General features: G+C 46.9%; 1 protein-coding gene across 1 annotated transcript in view; it reads right to left on the reverse strand.

Moving 5' to 3' along the window:
- unc80 (unc-80 homolog (C. elegans)) overlaps positions 1-16,650 on the reverse strand; it is a 52,934-nt gene extending 36,284 nt beyond the window's left edge. The window contains exons 1-19 of the mRNA XM_008282736.1: positions 16,559-16,650; positions 16,296-16,344; positions 15,791-15,947; positions 14,674-15,014; positions 14,294-14,417; positions 14,154-14,218; positions 13,803-13,945; positions 10,914-11,187; positions 10,547-10,681; positions 10,170-10,386; positions 9,614-9,754; positions 7,872-8,140; positions 7,333-7,668; positions 6,509-6,640; positions 6,053-6,200; positions 3,953-4,101; positions 1,941-2,104; positions 1,280-1,378; positions 796-1,083 (exon numbers count right to left, since the gene is read on the reverse strand). Of these exons, the coding sequence (XP_008280958.1) occupies positions 796-1,083; positions 1,280-1,378; positions 1,941-2,104; positions 3,953-4,101; positions 6,053-6,200; positions 6,509-6,640; positions 7,333-7,668; positions 7,872-8,140; positions 9,614-9,754; positions 10,170-10,386; positions 10,547-10,681; positions 10,914-11,187; positions 13,803-13,945; positions 14,154-14,218; positions 14,294-14,417; positions 14,674-15,014; positions 15,791-15,947; positions 16,296-16,344; positions 16,559-16,650 (3,323 nt within the window). The remainder of the gene's footprint in view (positions 1-795; positions 1,084-1,279; positions 1,379-1,940; positions 2,105-3,952; positions 4,102-6,052; positions 6,201-6,508; positions 6,641-7,332; positions 7,669-7,871; positions 8,141-9,613; positions 9,755-10,169; positions 10,387-10,546; positions 10,682-10,913; positions 11,188-13,802; positions 13,946-14,153; positions 14,219-14,293; positions 14,418-14,673; positions 15,015-15,790; positions 15,948-16,295; positions 16,345-16,558) is intronic.

Raw genomic sequence — 16,650 nt, forward strand, 5'->3', positions numbered from 1 at the left:
GCTGTGTCGCTCTTTTTGTTTCTGAGGCAGCTCCCGATTTGCAAATACAATTTGACCCAGGTCTGGAACACGGCGCACACCGTGTGAGACGAGCCACACAAACAGACAGGACACCAACACTGTATGAAGATGGCTCTACATCCACATACGTAGGACAGAGAGAGTGAGCGGTAGGCGAACGGTCCGACGGCACGCTAAAGGCACAAAAGAAGGAGCACAAAACAGACCAAAGAGATGAAGTGACTCGGCCTGGCGGCGGGCAGTGTTACAATGTTGGACATACAAAACACATCATGTTAGCAAGTGACATCAGATGCAATGAGATATGGTCAGGGACATGGCAAAGGATCATTTCTAAGAGGACAAATGAAGAGGTAATTTGCAAAAACAGTTCACTCCATGGTTGTAGATTTTCAGAAAACTTATTTTTATTTGTTGTTTGCTTGAGATAATAGCAGTTAAAATGGAGTTGAGTGGATTTGACACGACGAAAATAGCTTAAGTTTGATTGAAAAGCGGGTTTTCTGAGGGTTTGTGAAGATGAAGTGATCTGTTTTTGCAAATTAACTCTTCAAATGTGTCCTTTAGGGTCGAGCATATGTAGTATTTTTGATTGAAAGCATCTAACATAAAGTTCAACGCTCATCATGCGTTAGGGAGTCGAACAACTGGTGCACAAGATCTTGAAATCAGAATCTATTGTTGATTTTCTACGTTTAGATTCATTTAAAACATATCAAACCTTTTAATCACAGGAGTTGTACTTGCACACATATATATTTGTGTAAGTGCACTGACAAGCGGTAATGTTTAGACTCAGAAAAATGAATGCAAACCTTATCTTTTAGAGGTTGAATACCAACCCCCATCTTACCTATAGGCAGCTTCAGTTTCTTGCGAAGCGAAATGCGACGGGACCGGGACCGAGAGCGCCGGTCGGTGGTGGTGCCGGAGTGCGCGGTGGTGCACTCCGAGGTGTCCTGCTCCGACTGGCTGCTGGTGTCGCTGGCGGCGCTCTGCGACTTGAACATCTTCCTCCAGAAGTCCTTCCTGCCCAGCAGAGCGCCCGGGATCTGCTCTTCGCTGCGTTTACAGAAAAAGGGGACGAGAAGGAATAGAAGGTTTGAGGAGAACATTTAGCGCCTGTTCTTTATTAAAGGAGGAGGGGAGAAGAAGAAGCAACAGGATGTTTTGGTTTTTTTTTCCTATTTTGAGCAGAGAAATGGCAGCTGGGCTCAGATGGTGCTATATGGAGATGCTGTGAGGGGTGGACACTCACTGTTCGGGTGTCTGGGGGGGTCTACTGGAGATGTAGCTGCGACACTCATCTGCAGCACTGGACACCTGACCCTTCTCCCCGGACACACCCGCCTCTGACCTGCGCGCACACACAACCCCAACACACAGACACAGGCCATGTGATCGAGACACCGACTGAGCTGTCTTGGTTTTTTTTCGCTTCTGCCGCTCTGCATTTGTTTTCATTCAAACTGCGACTGGTGCTAGCTTGTAACCACAGACTGCTCTGACAAATCCAGTGGACGAGCAGAGGACGTGGATGTAGCACGCTGCCAATTCAAAGCAGCAATCACAACCCCCATCCATAGCCGAAAAGCCAAACTAGTTTTATTCACCCAAACTCGGGAATAAAACAAAAGTCTTTCGGCTCCTGGCAGATGTGCTACAGCCACGTTCTTTTCAAAAACAAGGACATCAAATCAGTCACTCAAGCGAGTAAAACAGATGCAGACAGGACAGAAAAAATAAAAACAAAAAGTCAAGCAGTGATGAGAAGCTCTGATTTGTCAGAAAGGGAGAAATCTTCAGAGAAATGCTTGTAATGGGGAGGAAGTCCAACCTCGAGGATGCTTCAACAGTTATTGCTTGTTTTATAATTGGAGAAAAATGATATGCTAATTAGGCCACTGATTGGCCACTACCTCTTGGGTCCGGGCTGTTTGGTCTCCTCCTTCTCCTCGGGTTTCTTGGTGGTGGTGACCTTCTCGGCGCTGTCCAGGAGCGCGCTCAGTGCCACCCGGCGGAACACGTTTCCATGGGCCTCCTTAATAAACTGCACCAGCTGGCGAATGTCACAGTACAGACCCTGAGCGGGAGGGGAGGGAGGACGACAAGCAAAGTGAGAGCGAGGGTGTCAGAGGAAGAAGAAAAACACAAAGAAAAACCGACAGCATCACGCTTCGAACAGCGTGTAGATGTGTGTGTGTGTGGCGTGAAGGAGCAGGCTGGAGTTTATCGAGGCACCGTCTCCAGCTTGTGAGTGGGTGGCCTCTGATTCGGTGCCATAATAAAGCCTGCTCTGAAAAGTGTGTCATCTTCCGCCAACGTACTCTCCAGTCATGCCAGCCTCAAGGCGTTCCAGGCACCGCGGAGAGGCCACGGCGCTTCAGTGCTTCCAGAGGAGCGGTCCAAGCAGACCTACTCAGGATGCACGCGGCGTTTGAGAATAATTTTTGATTTATGTGAACTCAGATAACAAATCTAGGTCAGCGCTGAAGCCCATTTTGACTCTGTTTTTCATTTTATAAGTAAACTGAGGTTTGTATTTTCACACCAGCAGGTCATTTTAATAATAATAATGGCACTTAACTGCTAATTGTTTACATAGCATTGCACTTAAAATTACAAATGTGTGAATGAGTGTCTGTTTTCCTACAGTCAGTGGTGAGAGTGTGTATGAGTGTGTGTGTGTGTGTGTAGATGAAGCCATACATGTACACATGTGGACAAAACTGTTGGTCGCCCTCAATTAATGAAAGAAAAACCCACAGAAATAACTTGAATCTGACAAAAGTAATAATAAATAAAAATTCTATGAAAATTAACCAATGAAAATCAGACATTGCTTTTGAACCGTGGTTTAGCAGAATTATTTAAAAAAAAATATATATATACTCATGTTTCTTTTTTTTTTTTTCATTAACGAGGGGGACCAACAATTTTGTCCATGTGTGTACATGGTGGGTTTTCTTGTTTTTAAATCCAGCAAAACACTTTGCGCTATTGTATGAGAAGTGCGATATAAATAAAGTTTGATTTGATTATAATTGAATAAAATGACTTTATAGCTTTAGCTTGCAAGCTAACATTACTGTATTCATGTTGCTATAACTAATTACCTTTGCATTTCTCTTTAATCTTGTGCTAAGGAGGAAAAAATTCAACTGCAGATAAACACGAGCAAGATTTATGATATGATGAGGAAAATGCTAAAAATACAAACGTTAACATATATTGACATTTAAGTAATTATCTTGATGAAAGCATGACTACAGTGGATATTTATTCTCAGTAAAGACAAGTGTTTTCATTTGTTATTATCCTCTTATGGTAGGTTTCAATGAGCAATGAAACTCAATAAATTTTTCTGCACTGATTTGTTTGTATATTTTGTTAATTTATCATCTTGATTATGTTTTAGACTCTGCTCTAATGCATGTTCATGATGTGAATCAGTAAACTGCCTTCGTGGTTCGAAGGACGTCGCACAAACACGCCCGTGTCTGACTTAAAAACTATGATTTAGATCTTTTCGCGTCAGGTACAAAAGGAAAGTTATAAATGTCTCGATGAAAGACGGGGACTGTCTTGTAGAGAATCTGCCAAGGAACACTTTAGAGCGCTCCTGCTGACGATATGAAAAGGCATTTAGAAGCTGTGTGCAATAGATGGAGGATGCTCTTGTGCATTTCAACAGAATATTAAGACTGCTCCAGATTTCTGCAAGAGGGATCAGTGGTTCCACAGAATAAAACAGAAAGACTTTTGTCCAAAAAGTAAGGGCAAGAGAAAAGCAAATAGACAAAAGGTTGACTAACTGTTCTTTTTTTAGGCTCAGTACAGAATTAATCCTCCTTGATTCAGCTTCAACTTAAATGAGAAACTGACAAAAATAAACAGGCAGACGTGGAGGATTATCTCTCTCACCACTCACCAGGTTCTCCGGGCTGTGCAGCTCGTGTGTGGTGGAGGCGCAGCGGGTGATGAGCGACTTGAACATGCAGCCCACCACCACCGCCTCCATGTTCTGGGCCACCGACTTGTTGTCCCCCGTGGTGAAGTTGTTCCCGAAGCCCGCCTTGTCTGGAAGCGACAACGGAGGTAGGAGAGAGAGACCACGGATCACACGGGGGGTTGGTTTAGAGAACATTATTGACCAGAGTAATAAAAAAAAAAACAGCGAGCCCATACAACAGGGAAGGAGTAGGGGAGGGTTGGGGGGGCAAAGGAAAGGGGTTCATAAAGCATATGGGGAAGAAGCAAACTGAAAAGGATTCTGGGTAGGGAATAAGGAATACATGCAAGTGACTAAGGCCTGCTTTTAAAATAACATACAGTAGGGGCCTTATTCTCTTGGTCCAGTTAGATGAAGCTTAAAATACATCAGCCAGATTCAGACATTCAAGGCTAAATTTGAGGATGTCGCAGGCGAGTTTGTCACTTTTTTTCGGACAGAGTGAGGGTTGCAGCGATGGAAGCGGTGCCTAGGGAAGGGTCTGATCAGGTGGGTGTGATCATCTTATATAGCGGTTATCATTGACTGTTATTGATCATGTGTATCTACCGATGTTTCTTTTTTTCGCCCTCCTGGACCTCTCACCTGCACTGCCGTACTCTGCAAAGAGAAAAGAGGCGGGGCACAAGTTGATTGACATCAGGCCAGCACAGACATGTAGGCGGTGTCAGAAAGGACGAGGCACCCCACCTCCGGGTAAAAGAGGTGAACCCGAGACACACACACAAACACACAAAGACGACTCAAAAATAACACACACCCAAAACTAAACAAGGTGCCCTGTTCACTTTCGGAATCAAAACACTCATCGGTTCAGTAACTTGCCAATTACACCGTATTTTTAAGAATTTCAATGCAAAACTGAATTGGCATGTACAATGTGTCTCAATGCTCAGCGAATCCAACCGCTGATTGAGCAGAGATGTGAATGGGCAAAGCTCTGGATTGGCAAGTGTACAGAATGGATGAGTGAGTAGAGGAAGGTAAGGATTCAGCTCGTTGAGGTGGATGGAGGAGGAGGAGGGAAAAAAAAGAAAGGAGGATGGAGGCAAGGAGGAGGAGGACGACAACAAGGGACGAGCGGAGACGAGTGGAAGGAGGAAAGGGAAAAAAAACAGATATATATAAAAAAGAGGTAGCGCTGGAATGCAAAAAAGTCGAAGTGCGGGGTGAGACAGCCGCAGGACAATTCAGCTTTGACACCAATTGTCTTTTTATGCTCTACTCTTCGACCTCTGAGTGTGATATAGGCTTGATTAGAAAAAACATACCAGTTTGCTTGAGTGTACTGCTGGAACAATTAATCAATTAGCCATCATCTGCATAGAAAATCAATTAATCGTTTAAGCCATTTATCAGAAAGTTTATTGCTATTGCTTCATAAATATGAGTACTGGTTGTAGTTTTGTGCTGTGATGGAAGATGTGTGGCATCATTAGCCGGTAAAAATCTATTCACCTTAACCATCTAAGTCTTCACTACAATCCTCAGGTGAAAGTCTGAATCAGTCCAGGATGCTAACATGCTCGCTGCGACGATGCCAACATGCTGATGCTTAGAATCGGCTAATGTTAGCATGTTCAGTATCTCCGTTTGTTGGCATGCAAATGCTCGCTCATTAGCACGAGAGCAGCTGAAGCTGATGGGAATGTTCTGCAGGTATTCGTTCGCGACGAGGCGCCAACACATTAGCATGCAAACAATAAACTTGATGGTAAACATGCTAGCGGCACGGTACCTGCTAAACAGTAGCATGTTAGCATTGCGTCATAGCGCTGTTGAGCTGCTAGCGGGGTCGTGAACTTGTTTAGTTTTGTATTGACATTTGAAGACTAAACGATTAATTGATTGGCTGAATAAGTAACTGTAGGGGCTGCAGCCCTTGATCTGATTGGTACAAGCATTTCGAAACCGGCGCTGTTTCCAGAGTCACCCTGGTTCTGCATTTGTTGCATGTGAGAAAGTCGTCTGTTCGGGTGTGCATCCCACTCACACGCACCACTGTGTGAGTGCACTTACTGTCAGTGATGGGCTCCATGCAGAAGCCCAGCAGTGCATGCAGGAAGTCCACAATGTTATTGAGGGAGTCTTTGTTGACGTACTCGCGCATTGTCTGGCGAAACTGCAGCTTGTCCAGCTTGTACAGGTTCGTCAGGCAGTTCTGGGCCTGAAAGGGAACAGATTGAGGAAGTCACTTTATGTAGAAGCTGATCTGATTCGGTTGTAGTACAGGATGTGCTATTTTAATCAGTTTTTATTGATTTCTATGACTGTCAAGATTTTGTTTGTCTCATAAAGGTCATTGATCCGCATTAAAATAGCACTGCAGCATCTTTGCAGGGTTTTCTTCAGTTTCGCGAAACTTTTATGACACCGAAGAAGAAGTGCAGTTAACAATTAATACAAAATGAATACGTGTCAAACTGTGTTGAAACTGCCAATATGCACAGACGAGCGTTGGGAAAAGAGTTTGACCTGCATCCTGAGGCGATCTCCCGATAGTCCGCGATGCCCCTCGCCGCAGCCGTAAGCGCAGCCCAGAGACTTGACTATCTTTATCAGCATGGTCAAAGCCAGGCGGTGGGCGCTGAGGCCAGAGACCTCTTCCTGGAGAAACACACACAGGAGTTTATGGATGATACATTTAGACATTGGACACATTTCGACTAAATGAGGGGTTCAGCGCCAAAGAGGGTCAAACCACAACAAACCCAAAGTAGAGTGTTTATGGTCTACTAGTTTGGGGCAAAGTGGTCCAACCAACAGCCCACTAGTAATGTCACAATGGGACTTTGAAGTGGTTTTGGCATGACAATGTAGTGGCAAACTGGGCAAGACACAGGAATCGATTGGAGGTAGTTGCACGTGTTTGCGATTCAAGATGGCGGACGAGCCCCGTGAAAACGCAACTGGTAGGTAAAATAAAAACTTAATGAACCACCACCAAGCATCTATTTCTACCCCATGGTCCTCAAAGTATCTCTAGTTCCTTATGATGTGAACTTTTCAATGCTGCTTAGCGAGACAAACCTTGAATCAGTTTGTTTCTCAAAAAGTACAAAAAGTGGTACGACCCGCTTTGGCCTTCAGCAAAAGGAAAGGCAACATTAAAACTTAAGTCATCACAGAGCAGCTGTTTCTATCTCTGGACAGGGTTGAAACATCTTCGGATGCACATAATGGCTCCTCCAACAACCAGGATTCTTTTTTAGCAACACAACATTTGGACCCCATTTTTCTATAAAAGTGGTTTGACCCACTTTGGCACCAACCTCCTCCAATGTACAACTCAAACACACCTTTTTATCATTATCCTTATTATTTTTCACATCATCCTTGCTCCCCTGTCCACTCCCGCCGCCACTTCCCCCTCCTCCTCCGCCTCCACCTCCATCGCCTCCTCCACCTGCCCCCGAGATCGGCCCGCCTCCCTGGGCGCCTCCTCCGAGGCCCTGCCCGGACCCGTCTTTGCCTCGAGCCTCCTGGTTCTCCTTGTTGTCGGGCTTGGACAGCTTCTTGCCCATGCCGGGCACCACGCCCAGCTGCAGCAGGCAGTCGATGATGTTGAGGGCCACGTCGCAGATCCTGGAGCTGATGTCGTGGCTGAGGACGGCGTAAAGAGCCCGCAAGACAGCCTGAATTACAAGAGGGAGGGAGGAAAAATAGATAAGATATCGTCTGTATCGTGTGTTGTCCAACCAACAAAACACATTTATTGCATTTTTAATATGCAAGATATTATGAAAAACGGAGGCATCAGATCTGTTTTTGATTAGTAAAGCAGCAGAGAAGGCCACAGGTTCTAACAGCTGTATCAGGGATCAGTAAAGTCACTCACGGTGAGGTCCAACATGCCATTTTTCAGCACAAAGTTATTGGTCCCCTCGATGTTCTCCCCTTCCTCCAGACAGGAGTAGTTGATGCAGGAGTCGGTGAGGCTGCGCGGCAGGTTGGCGCAGGCCAGCGGCTCCACGGGGATCTCGGGCACGGCCACGGGATTGCAGATCTTCTTCATGTGCTCGGTGAAGAAGTCGGCGTAGCCCACGTTGAAGGACGCCACCGTCGTGTTGAACGCCGCCATGGTGATGGTGGAGATCTGAGATCGAACTGCAGACGACAGAGGAGGGAATGTTTTCATAGATGCTGATTAGAGGTGATGGTGTGGTGCTTCTGTCGTGTCTTATGTCGACTCCAGATCTTTTATTGGTACGAGAACCCTAAACTGCCTGAAGTCTACGATTGTTTAAACCACTGATGATTAGATTCGATGATGAGAATGCTGCACTACAGGTTTTATGTTTGGCTGTCTTAACATTTGCTTGTATGACGGCTTTTATTTCTCTTTCCCACATATGCCTTGATTGTGTATTTTCTGTGCTTTGTGTGTTGCCTGACTCCAAGACAAATTCAAGTCTGAAATAATGTCATTTTAGAGCAAAAATTAGAACTCAATGGTCACCACCCTCATGAACACAAATTAAAACATTAAGTTAATGAAGAAATGTACTAAAGAAGAATTGTGCAGCGTGTTTTCTATTTTTTTATTTTCTTGGTTTAAATGTTTTAAAGCTTCCACCTTGCTGTGTGCATATTCTAAATAAAGTTGAAGGTAAAACAACAAAATTTGATGTTCAAACATTGCTCCTGTAGCGAATATTAGATGTTTTATGTACTTAGTTTGAGGCTTTAAAGATTAATATGAGTCTTAATGAAGTGTCAAGTTACAAAATCTGGGAAATAAAGAAGAACTTGAGGTTTAAGTACACCTTGCTTAAAACAAAAAAAAAAAGAAGATTTGTAAGGCCATTTAATTCTTAGATTTTAGTTTAGGTGTCACATTTGTTTACCAGCTACATGTTTTGGTCAAATCTCTGCATCCATGTCTGCTAAATACAGCAAATCAGATTTCTGCACTTTTTTTTTTTTCTATCCACCCAAAAAAAATAAAAAATCTACAATCATACAGTTTTAGGTTCACATGAAATGTACGCAGCACACATGTAAGTTCTGTTTTTTTTCTACATATCATGTCAGAATCAGCACTGTTTTGTATTTTATCATCATTTCTCACCAAACTTCACACATGCGGTGTGAAGCTGAGACCGAAGCTCCTGTTCGAGTGTAAATGAGCATTGTCACAACAATACTGCTGTTACGTAATGCTGTCCTATTTCTGCTCTGCTCTGCTCGGCGGGCCTCAGTGGAGCCAGAAGCCTCCGTCCCTCCTTTGTTGTAAGCTAATAGATCAGCATTTGCCTAATTTAATGTAGTTTTCATGAAAAGCGCTCGTGGGGCGTTACTCTTACACTCTGCTGCCTTCTGGATGAGCTGTTATTTTCACCTTTGAAATAAGTCACTGATGTGTGCTGGATGTAATCTGGATGTTTTGTCAGAAAAAATGGCTGCAACTCTGAGTAACATCCTCGGTGTTCTTTTGATTTGTTGGGTATTGAATGGACAAATCAGTGAGATGAGAAAGTTTGCAAATCCGGCTGCATCGTTTGGAACTTCTTGCTCTATTTTTTTTGTCATGGCTTGCTCTGAACTAGATCAATCCAACTAAATGCTTTCCGCCCTTACCTTCTTTGACAGTGTTATCGCTGTGGCTGTTGGAGTGGTCGGGCATGTCTCGGAGCAGGGAGTGGTGGGAATGGGAGTGTTTGGCACTCAGGCTGTCGGCGTCGGCAGCTGTATCCGTGCTGCCTCTCCGTGTGAATTTGCCTGCAACGCAACGCGACAAATAACTGCGTTTTCAGGTCAAAAAAACCACACAGACGTCGAGCCCATTGGAACAATATGACAGTTAAGATCAAGCAAAGCAAACTGGACAAGCTGCACACTGGATGGGATTTCTCATAATTATATATTATGACAGCCACTGTGCAAAAAGAAGTCATTTAAAGCAGCTAAAGGGTTCAGCAGGTTCATGGGAATGAAGCTTTAGAAAGTCACTAACTCTGGATAGTAATAAAAAAAAAGTCTTCCGGCCTTGAGCGAATTTTAATCACACTTCTCAGCAAATACCAATGTTAATGAACCGACCTAATTCACTAGCTGACAGCCGGACTGAATCCTCTGACTCACCAAAGCCTAGCGGAGGGGAATCAAGGCTGCCAAACATAACCACTCTGCCTACCCATGATGGTGGCCTGCCAGCCCCCGCGGTCCAGAGCCCGCCGGTCGTCGCCCAGGCCCGAGAAGCTCCCGAAGGAGAAGGTGCTGCGGGTGGGCGACACGTCCAGGTGGTCCTCGTGCAGCAGGAAGGGGACCCCCATGCGACGCTGGCGCTTCTTTCCCGTGTGGTGGAAGGGGATGGAGCCCTTTCTCTCCCGGTCCTCGCGCCGGTTCTTAAACTGAAACAAATCCTGTCGCTAATTAAATCTGGAAACGAATCAATTTTTTTGGTCATTTTCGTCCTCATCTAATACGTTCTGCTGATTGGATTTTAACCTGATCACAACACAATTAACATATTAGTGTGTTCAAGGGGCCATCTGGATGTCAGAATCTGACCTTCTTGAAGATGTTCATGCCCAAGTCGGAGGACAAATCGGGGACTGCCTGTCGACGGAGGTTAGTCAGGGACACTTTGGCGAAGGTCTCGGTGCTCAGAGATTTTCCCTCTTCGTTACATTTCAGGCTCATGTCCTGAAAAACAGAGCAGCATAAACAGCCTACCCACAGAAATATGACTGTGTCCTTAACTGGAGGTTTTTCTGGAAGCTTATGCCACTTATCTAGACTGTTCTCTCCTGACTAGATCCTTGCTTGTGTTGTATCTGCTCTCAGATGTACGTCATTTTGGATAAAAGCGTCTGCAAAATTGTAGAAATGTACCCAAAAAAAAGCACTAATCAAGTGCATATTTCGTCTGCTTTACCTGAGTCTTGTGGGTGTTGACCAACGAGGGCGTCGCGGCCACCATGGAGCTGCTGCGCGGCCGTGGCAGAGGCGTGACCAGCGGCTCCGGGGGGCGTTCGGGCCTCTCCTCCAGGATCTGCCTCAGGCGCTGCAGGTAGTACATCAGGGCCCAGTGCACGCCCTCCTCGGTCCAGTGCGGCTGCAGCAGGCAGCGCAGCACCGCCACGTCGAAGTAGGTGGCGTAGCGCGCTCGCTGGGCCAGAGACGCCGGCAGGCCGGCGGGGGCGGATGTTCTGGAAGGAGAGACCGGGATAGTTTGAAATCATTAAAATTAGCGTTCTAATATCTCCAATAGATGTTCAAAGTCGCTTTACATCAGTGGCGACATGACTGGTACCTCATTGCTGCTGTACGTGTGTATAAAAGTGGAAAAGAAATGACATGAAGGGAGGAAAAAAAAACAGCAGATATGGAAGCAGAGGTTGAGAAATGGCAGGGATGGAAGGAAAAGACACAAATTGATTTAAGGCAGAGAATAGAAGCAATTAAGAGGCTGCAGCTTCATTATAGCCAGCCGCCGAACAAATCGAGGATAATGAAAAGATTGCCAAAATGCAACTCATACCAGAGCATTCGGCATGTTTTTTTGTTTGTTTTTTTTCCCGATGTGCTGTCACCCAACTGTTAACACAACAATTACACTATATCGTGGCCGCTCCAGTTACATTAGCCTGTCATCAACTCCCGCCACACTGCTTCATTAATAATGCATCAAAGGAGGATGGTAAACAAGGGCAGAGCCCCCCTTCAGCATCATCGGGAGAGCAGCAGGGAGAGAGAGGGAGCCTAAGCCTACGTGAGTCCACTATAAATAAGCTGGAATGAAGGTCAGCGGTTTGGCGAGCTGCAGAGCGTATAGACCGCTGCAAAACTGTGGAGGAACATATTGATACCATAAGAGGGAGAGCGAGAGAAGGGGGGGCACAGAGCGAGGCATTTAATCTTGCCCGTCGTAATAAATGGAGCAGGAAGAGATGGTCGATACCTACATGAATCACTTTGAGAGCGGACAGCAGAAGGAGGCTGTATCATGTTTCACTGTCTAGCCGGCGCGCACACACACACACACACAGACACACACTCCTGCCTGCCGCTGTTGTGTCAGGTTGCCACGGAGACCGAGTGACGACAGCACACCCCGGGCCATCCGAGAGAGGCGAGCGGCCCAGCCCCCCGACTCCATGCGGTAGGAGGGATGCAGCAGCCAGCCAGCGGTTGCCATGGAAACTGCCTCAGCATCAGCAGCGCTCGGAGAGGCGGCGGGGTTTTGCGGTGCCACGGGATGAGTAAGCTGCATTAATCACAGGAACCGACGCCGGATGTGATCTTATCCGCTCGCAGAGGTGTGTGTGTGTGCGGGAGGTTGAGGAGCTGATATAAACTGGGAGATGACGTGAGCGAACTAATTGAATTCCGAGGCTATTTTAATTTGATTATTGGACTGAAACCCGCTGGTGTGAGCCAGTTCTGCAGCCTCGTCTCTTCGCCGATCAATACGTGAACAGCTTCAACTTCAAACCCCTTCAAATGTCAGAAAAAAATCTCCCTTGCTGCATGATTAATTCACATTCAGCTCACTTCTCCTCCAATCCTGCAGTCAGCCCAACCCCGCAGCATCTTCAAATTCCCCACCACAGACACATGAAGCACATAAAAAGAAAGCAATTAATCCATCTTGCTGAGTGCAGAAGGGACAAATCTCTCCTCTCTGCATTGCCATGTGACTGCTCAAAAACCCTTGGGTGCTTGGGTGTGTGAGGATGTAACTGGCTTGGGGGGGAGAGAGGGAGGAAGTGGAGGAGGGGTCTCAGGCTTATTTTGATTCTCAGTCGGTTGCTGGCTGTCAGAGGGATCAGGAGGAGCGTCGGAGTGACTCGTTCGGTTGTCAGAGTGAGTTGGGATGGCTCGTGAACCTCTCAACGTTCTCTCAGCCCACCGGTCGGGTGATTCAGGATGACGACGGATTAACTTTCAAACAATAAACACCCACATGCACAGGAAGCAAATGTGTCCAACCGGTGACGCTCTGCATCTTTCAACCGGTTTAACTTTAAGATGTCATTTTCATCTACGCTTGCCTGCTTTCAGTTAACCAAAACTGACAAAATCAGACTCCCAGCGAGTCAAACGTGCCCCGTTCGTGCCAAACAGATTGAGCTTTAGCCTGGCAGGACAACGCCAGACTTGCCGTCGGCAGACCAAATCAAGCCGGGCCGTGTCACGCCAGGCCAGGGACACTGCCAGCATTAGACATGTAGCACATTACTTCCGCATAATTACCCTGGTTATGTGGGCAAATGTCAGACGAGTCTGTAAATGCTGAAGCAAGACAAGAGGGCTCTGAATGTGTGTGTGTGTGTGTGGTACTGCTCAGAGCAACACATTACACAGGGGAAGGAGGAGCTATTCATATAGCTCCTCGCGAGCTAGTGGAGCGAGCTGTGCCGTGCAGTGTGTTGGACAGACGGTGCCGCAGGGCTAAATGTTTAGCCGTCAACAAGACGATGGCACCGGCTCCGTGTCAGTGCGGGTCACTTGTAAATCACTGCACTTGTGCACTGCTTCAACACACGGCTGGCTTCTTGGCTTAATAATTATTCATTTATGGAAGCAGTGTGTGCAGTAAAAATCATATGTTGATCACTAAGATGCTGCACAAATGATGCATGATTTGACTTCTGTGCGTTTCAAATTGTGTTTGTGGTGCAATTAATTGAAATCATGTGGATTATTTTGATCTCTTTGGTTAGAAGAAACTCACTCTTCAATACAATGGATGCTTCAGCACAACAAATCAGAAATCAACAAGGCTAACTACCCTGAGTGGCAATTGAATACGAGTGCTCACTTTTTCTTGGAGGGGCCTTTGACCGCTGGGGGTTGTTGGGAAGGGCCGCCTTTCTCGATCGAGTTACCACGACGACAGCTCTGCTCTCCGGCGGCGGGGGAGGAGGAGCCCGATTGGGCGGCTTCGCAAACCACCTGGAAGCCCTGTGAGATGGACAGATAGCGCAGATCGGTAGATAAACAGAGGTTTCTGCCACGACCTCCCCCCCCCCACCCGGCTAACCAGGCTCCTGAACGGCTAATGAATATTAGCAGCCGTCCCCTGAGGGAACATTGAAAAGAGGAGGGGAAGAAGCCTCAACACAATCAACATGGGAGGCAAAATCTGAACAGATCGGAGCTAAAAACTCACCATGGGGCCCGGGTTGCCAGACCCACAGGGGCTGCACTGGTTGTTGACTGGGGAGTTCCTCTTGGCTGTTGAGACAGATTACACGCCTTAATTACGAGCAAATAAAAATAACAGAGCTGTAGAGTGTTATTTCTCTTTACCTGTCACGATGTTTCTGACGGGCTTGATGAGGGCAGTGAAGGCCGGGATGTCAGGCTGCCGGTGCTCCCACATCGGCTGCCATATCACCAGACCGCTGGCCAGTCGGAAGGTCAGGTCCGACTCCTGAATCGACAGCAAGGGTCAAAACAAGAAGCAAATTGCAACACTGTCACTCGGGAGCCACAATAATTGGGAAACACAGAACAATCCCCGGAGTACTGTAACCTGAGCCGTTGTACACACAGATCAATAGGCGTTGGGGAGCTGGTGGAGGGTTTGGTATCGGTTCCCTGCCCGTCAATATATTGTTCTTTTTGCAGATGCTCAAACATCTTTCACAAACGCACGGCTCAGTTGTTCTGTATGAGCGGGTACGGACCTTAATCCGGTGGATGAGCGGCGCAAACAGGAACACGAACAGCTCCACCGTGGCCATGCTCTTGTGGAACAGCTTGGTGCGAGTGTGCTCGTCCTCCTCCAGCAGGGAGCCGCTGTGCTGGGGCCCCGAGCCGCCCAGGGCCGAGCCGGAGCAGGAGCCCGGAGCTCCCGGGGAGGAGCCCTGGTTCCCGACGGGCTGCAGGAAGGCGCTGCTGCTGCTGCCGGCCGACCACCCGTGGCCCAGGCTGGGCTCGTGGTTGCACTCCTGGGCGGCCTCCAGCAGCATCCAGTGGAGCGTGTGGAGCAGCTTGGTCTCGGCCACGCCCAGCTTGTCCTGGTGGCCTGTGCACGGGGGGTTAAAGGTCGAGGGGTTAATGGTGCTTCGTTTAGGGTTCAAGGTCGGATCAAGCAGTACTCAACATTAACTAATTAACAGGAGGGTTAACGCTGAGTGTTGCTCATTTAGGTGATGAATGAACAGCTCGTTTTTGGCCCTTTATACCAGGGGTGTCCAATCCTGGTCCTCGAGTATCCAGCATGTTTTAGATGTTCCCCTCTTCCAACACACCTGATTCAAATGATCATCATCAAGCTCTGCAGAAGCCTGATAACGATCCTGATCATGTGAATCAGGTGTGTTGGAAGAGGGGAAACATGCAGGATAGTGGCTCTCGAGTTAAAGCATCACATGGCCTCGAACAGTATTATTAAAGATCTAGCACCTTGGAAATTTCCTAGAAAGCTACGACACTGCCGGGTTCTAGCTGCGAGGATACAAAGATTTGCTGCTTTTTGTTGTCTTGTCTGCTCTGAAACTGAAGATTTTTGTCCGTTTTGGTTCATGTGTTGCAGTATTTTGTTTGTTTTTTTGGACATTTTACACGCGAAAGAATCGATCGGCTGAGAAAACAATCAGCAGACGAATCAATAACCATGTGTCTAATTCTTGTCTTTACATTTGAGCTTTTACAGTTTGAGCTGCTAAGATAAGAAGAACACATTTCCCTTTTGTCGATGCGCTCCCAAGTCAAACTGGAAGAACAATCAGCTCCAAAGAGGACAACCCGCTTGAGGCTGTCACCCCGATTGCTCGGAGCGGCGCTGAAACGTGTCCTCACCCAGCTTGTTCCTGTTCGACAGCAGGATGGAGGTGCAGTGGAGCACATGAGGCAAGGCCGCCTGGACCAGCTCCCAGCGGGAGATGCTCTGGATGGCCTCCGACAGGGCCGGCGACAGCCCGTGGAGCTTGTTCTCCACCAGCACCCGCTCGAAAGACTGGGGACGCAGCCAGAGAGAGAAGAGAGAGACGTCAGGCGAGGGGGAACTGAAGCCTCTTTCTTTGACTATCTAAATGTCCCACATGGCCTCAAGCAAGGCGATGCCTGTGGGAGAGACAGTGGCAGCTCTGTTTGGATCCAAAGGGATCTGGAGAGGCGTCATTATGGATATGAAAGGTCTAGCTCTTGGGTAATGGGAGGAAGCAAAAGGAGGGGAGGAGGAGGAGGGAAAAACTAATTTGCCAAATGTAAAATCAAGAGCTCACTTGATTTGCAGGTGCATTAAGGTAAAAAGAGATTAGTGGGAAGCGCTCATCACGCACATGGCATTTATGAAATGACTTACCACGCAAGATGCTTCATACTGTTTGCCCAACTTCGGACGCAGAAATGCACTGAAGGGAGGAAATATTAACATGAGATTAAGAAAAATAAAAAAATCTCTGCAGTCATCCACTCGTGTTTATTTGGCCCACTTTCTTGCTTTACAGGTGTGACATCCATTCACACCTTAGCAAATAATAATAATAATAATAATAAAAGCCTCATTCTGTCTGTTTTTGACGCATGTTGGGATCACACAGCTGACCAACACCTGTTATCACTAACCTGGTTTGCCTCCACAGGAAGGTCTGGATGGGGAACGGTATTCCCTTCCCGCACTCCGGCTCGTTGTCGTCCAGGCTTTTCCTCTTCACCAT

Source organism: Stegastes partitus, unplaced genomic scaffold, assembly GCF_000690725.1.
Source record: "Stegastes partitus isolate 25-593 unplaced genomic scaffold, Stegastes_partitus-1.0.2 Scaffold284, whole genome shotgun sequence".
In the NCBI taxonomy this organism is placed as follows: Eukaryota; Metazoa; Chordata; class Actinopteri; family Pomacentridae; genus Stegastes; species Stegastes partitus.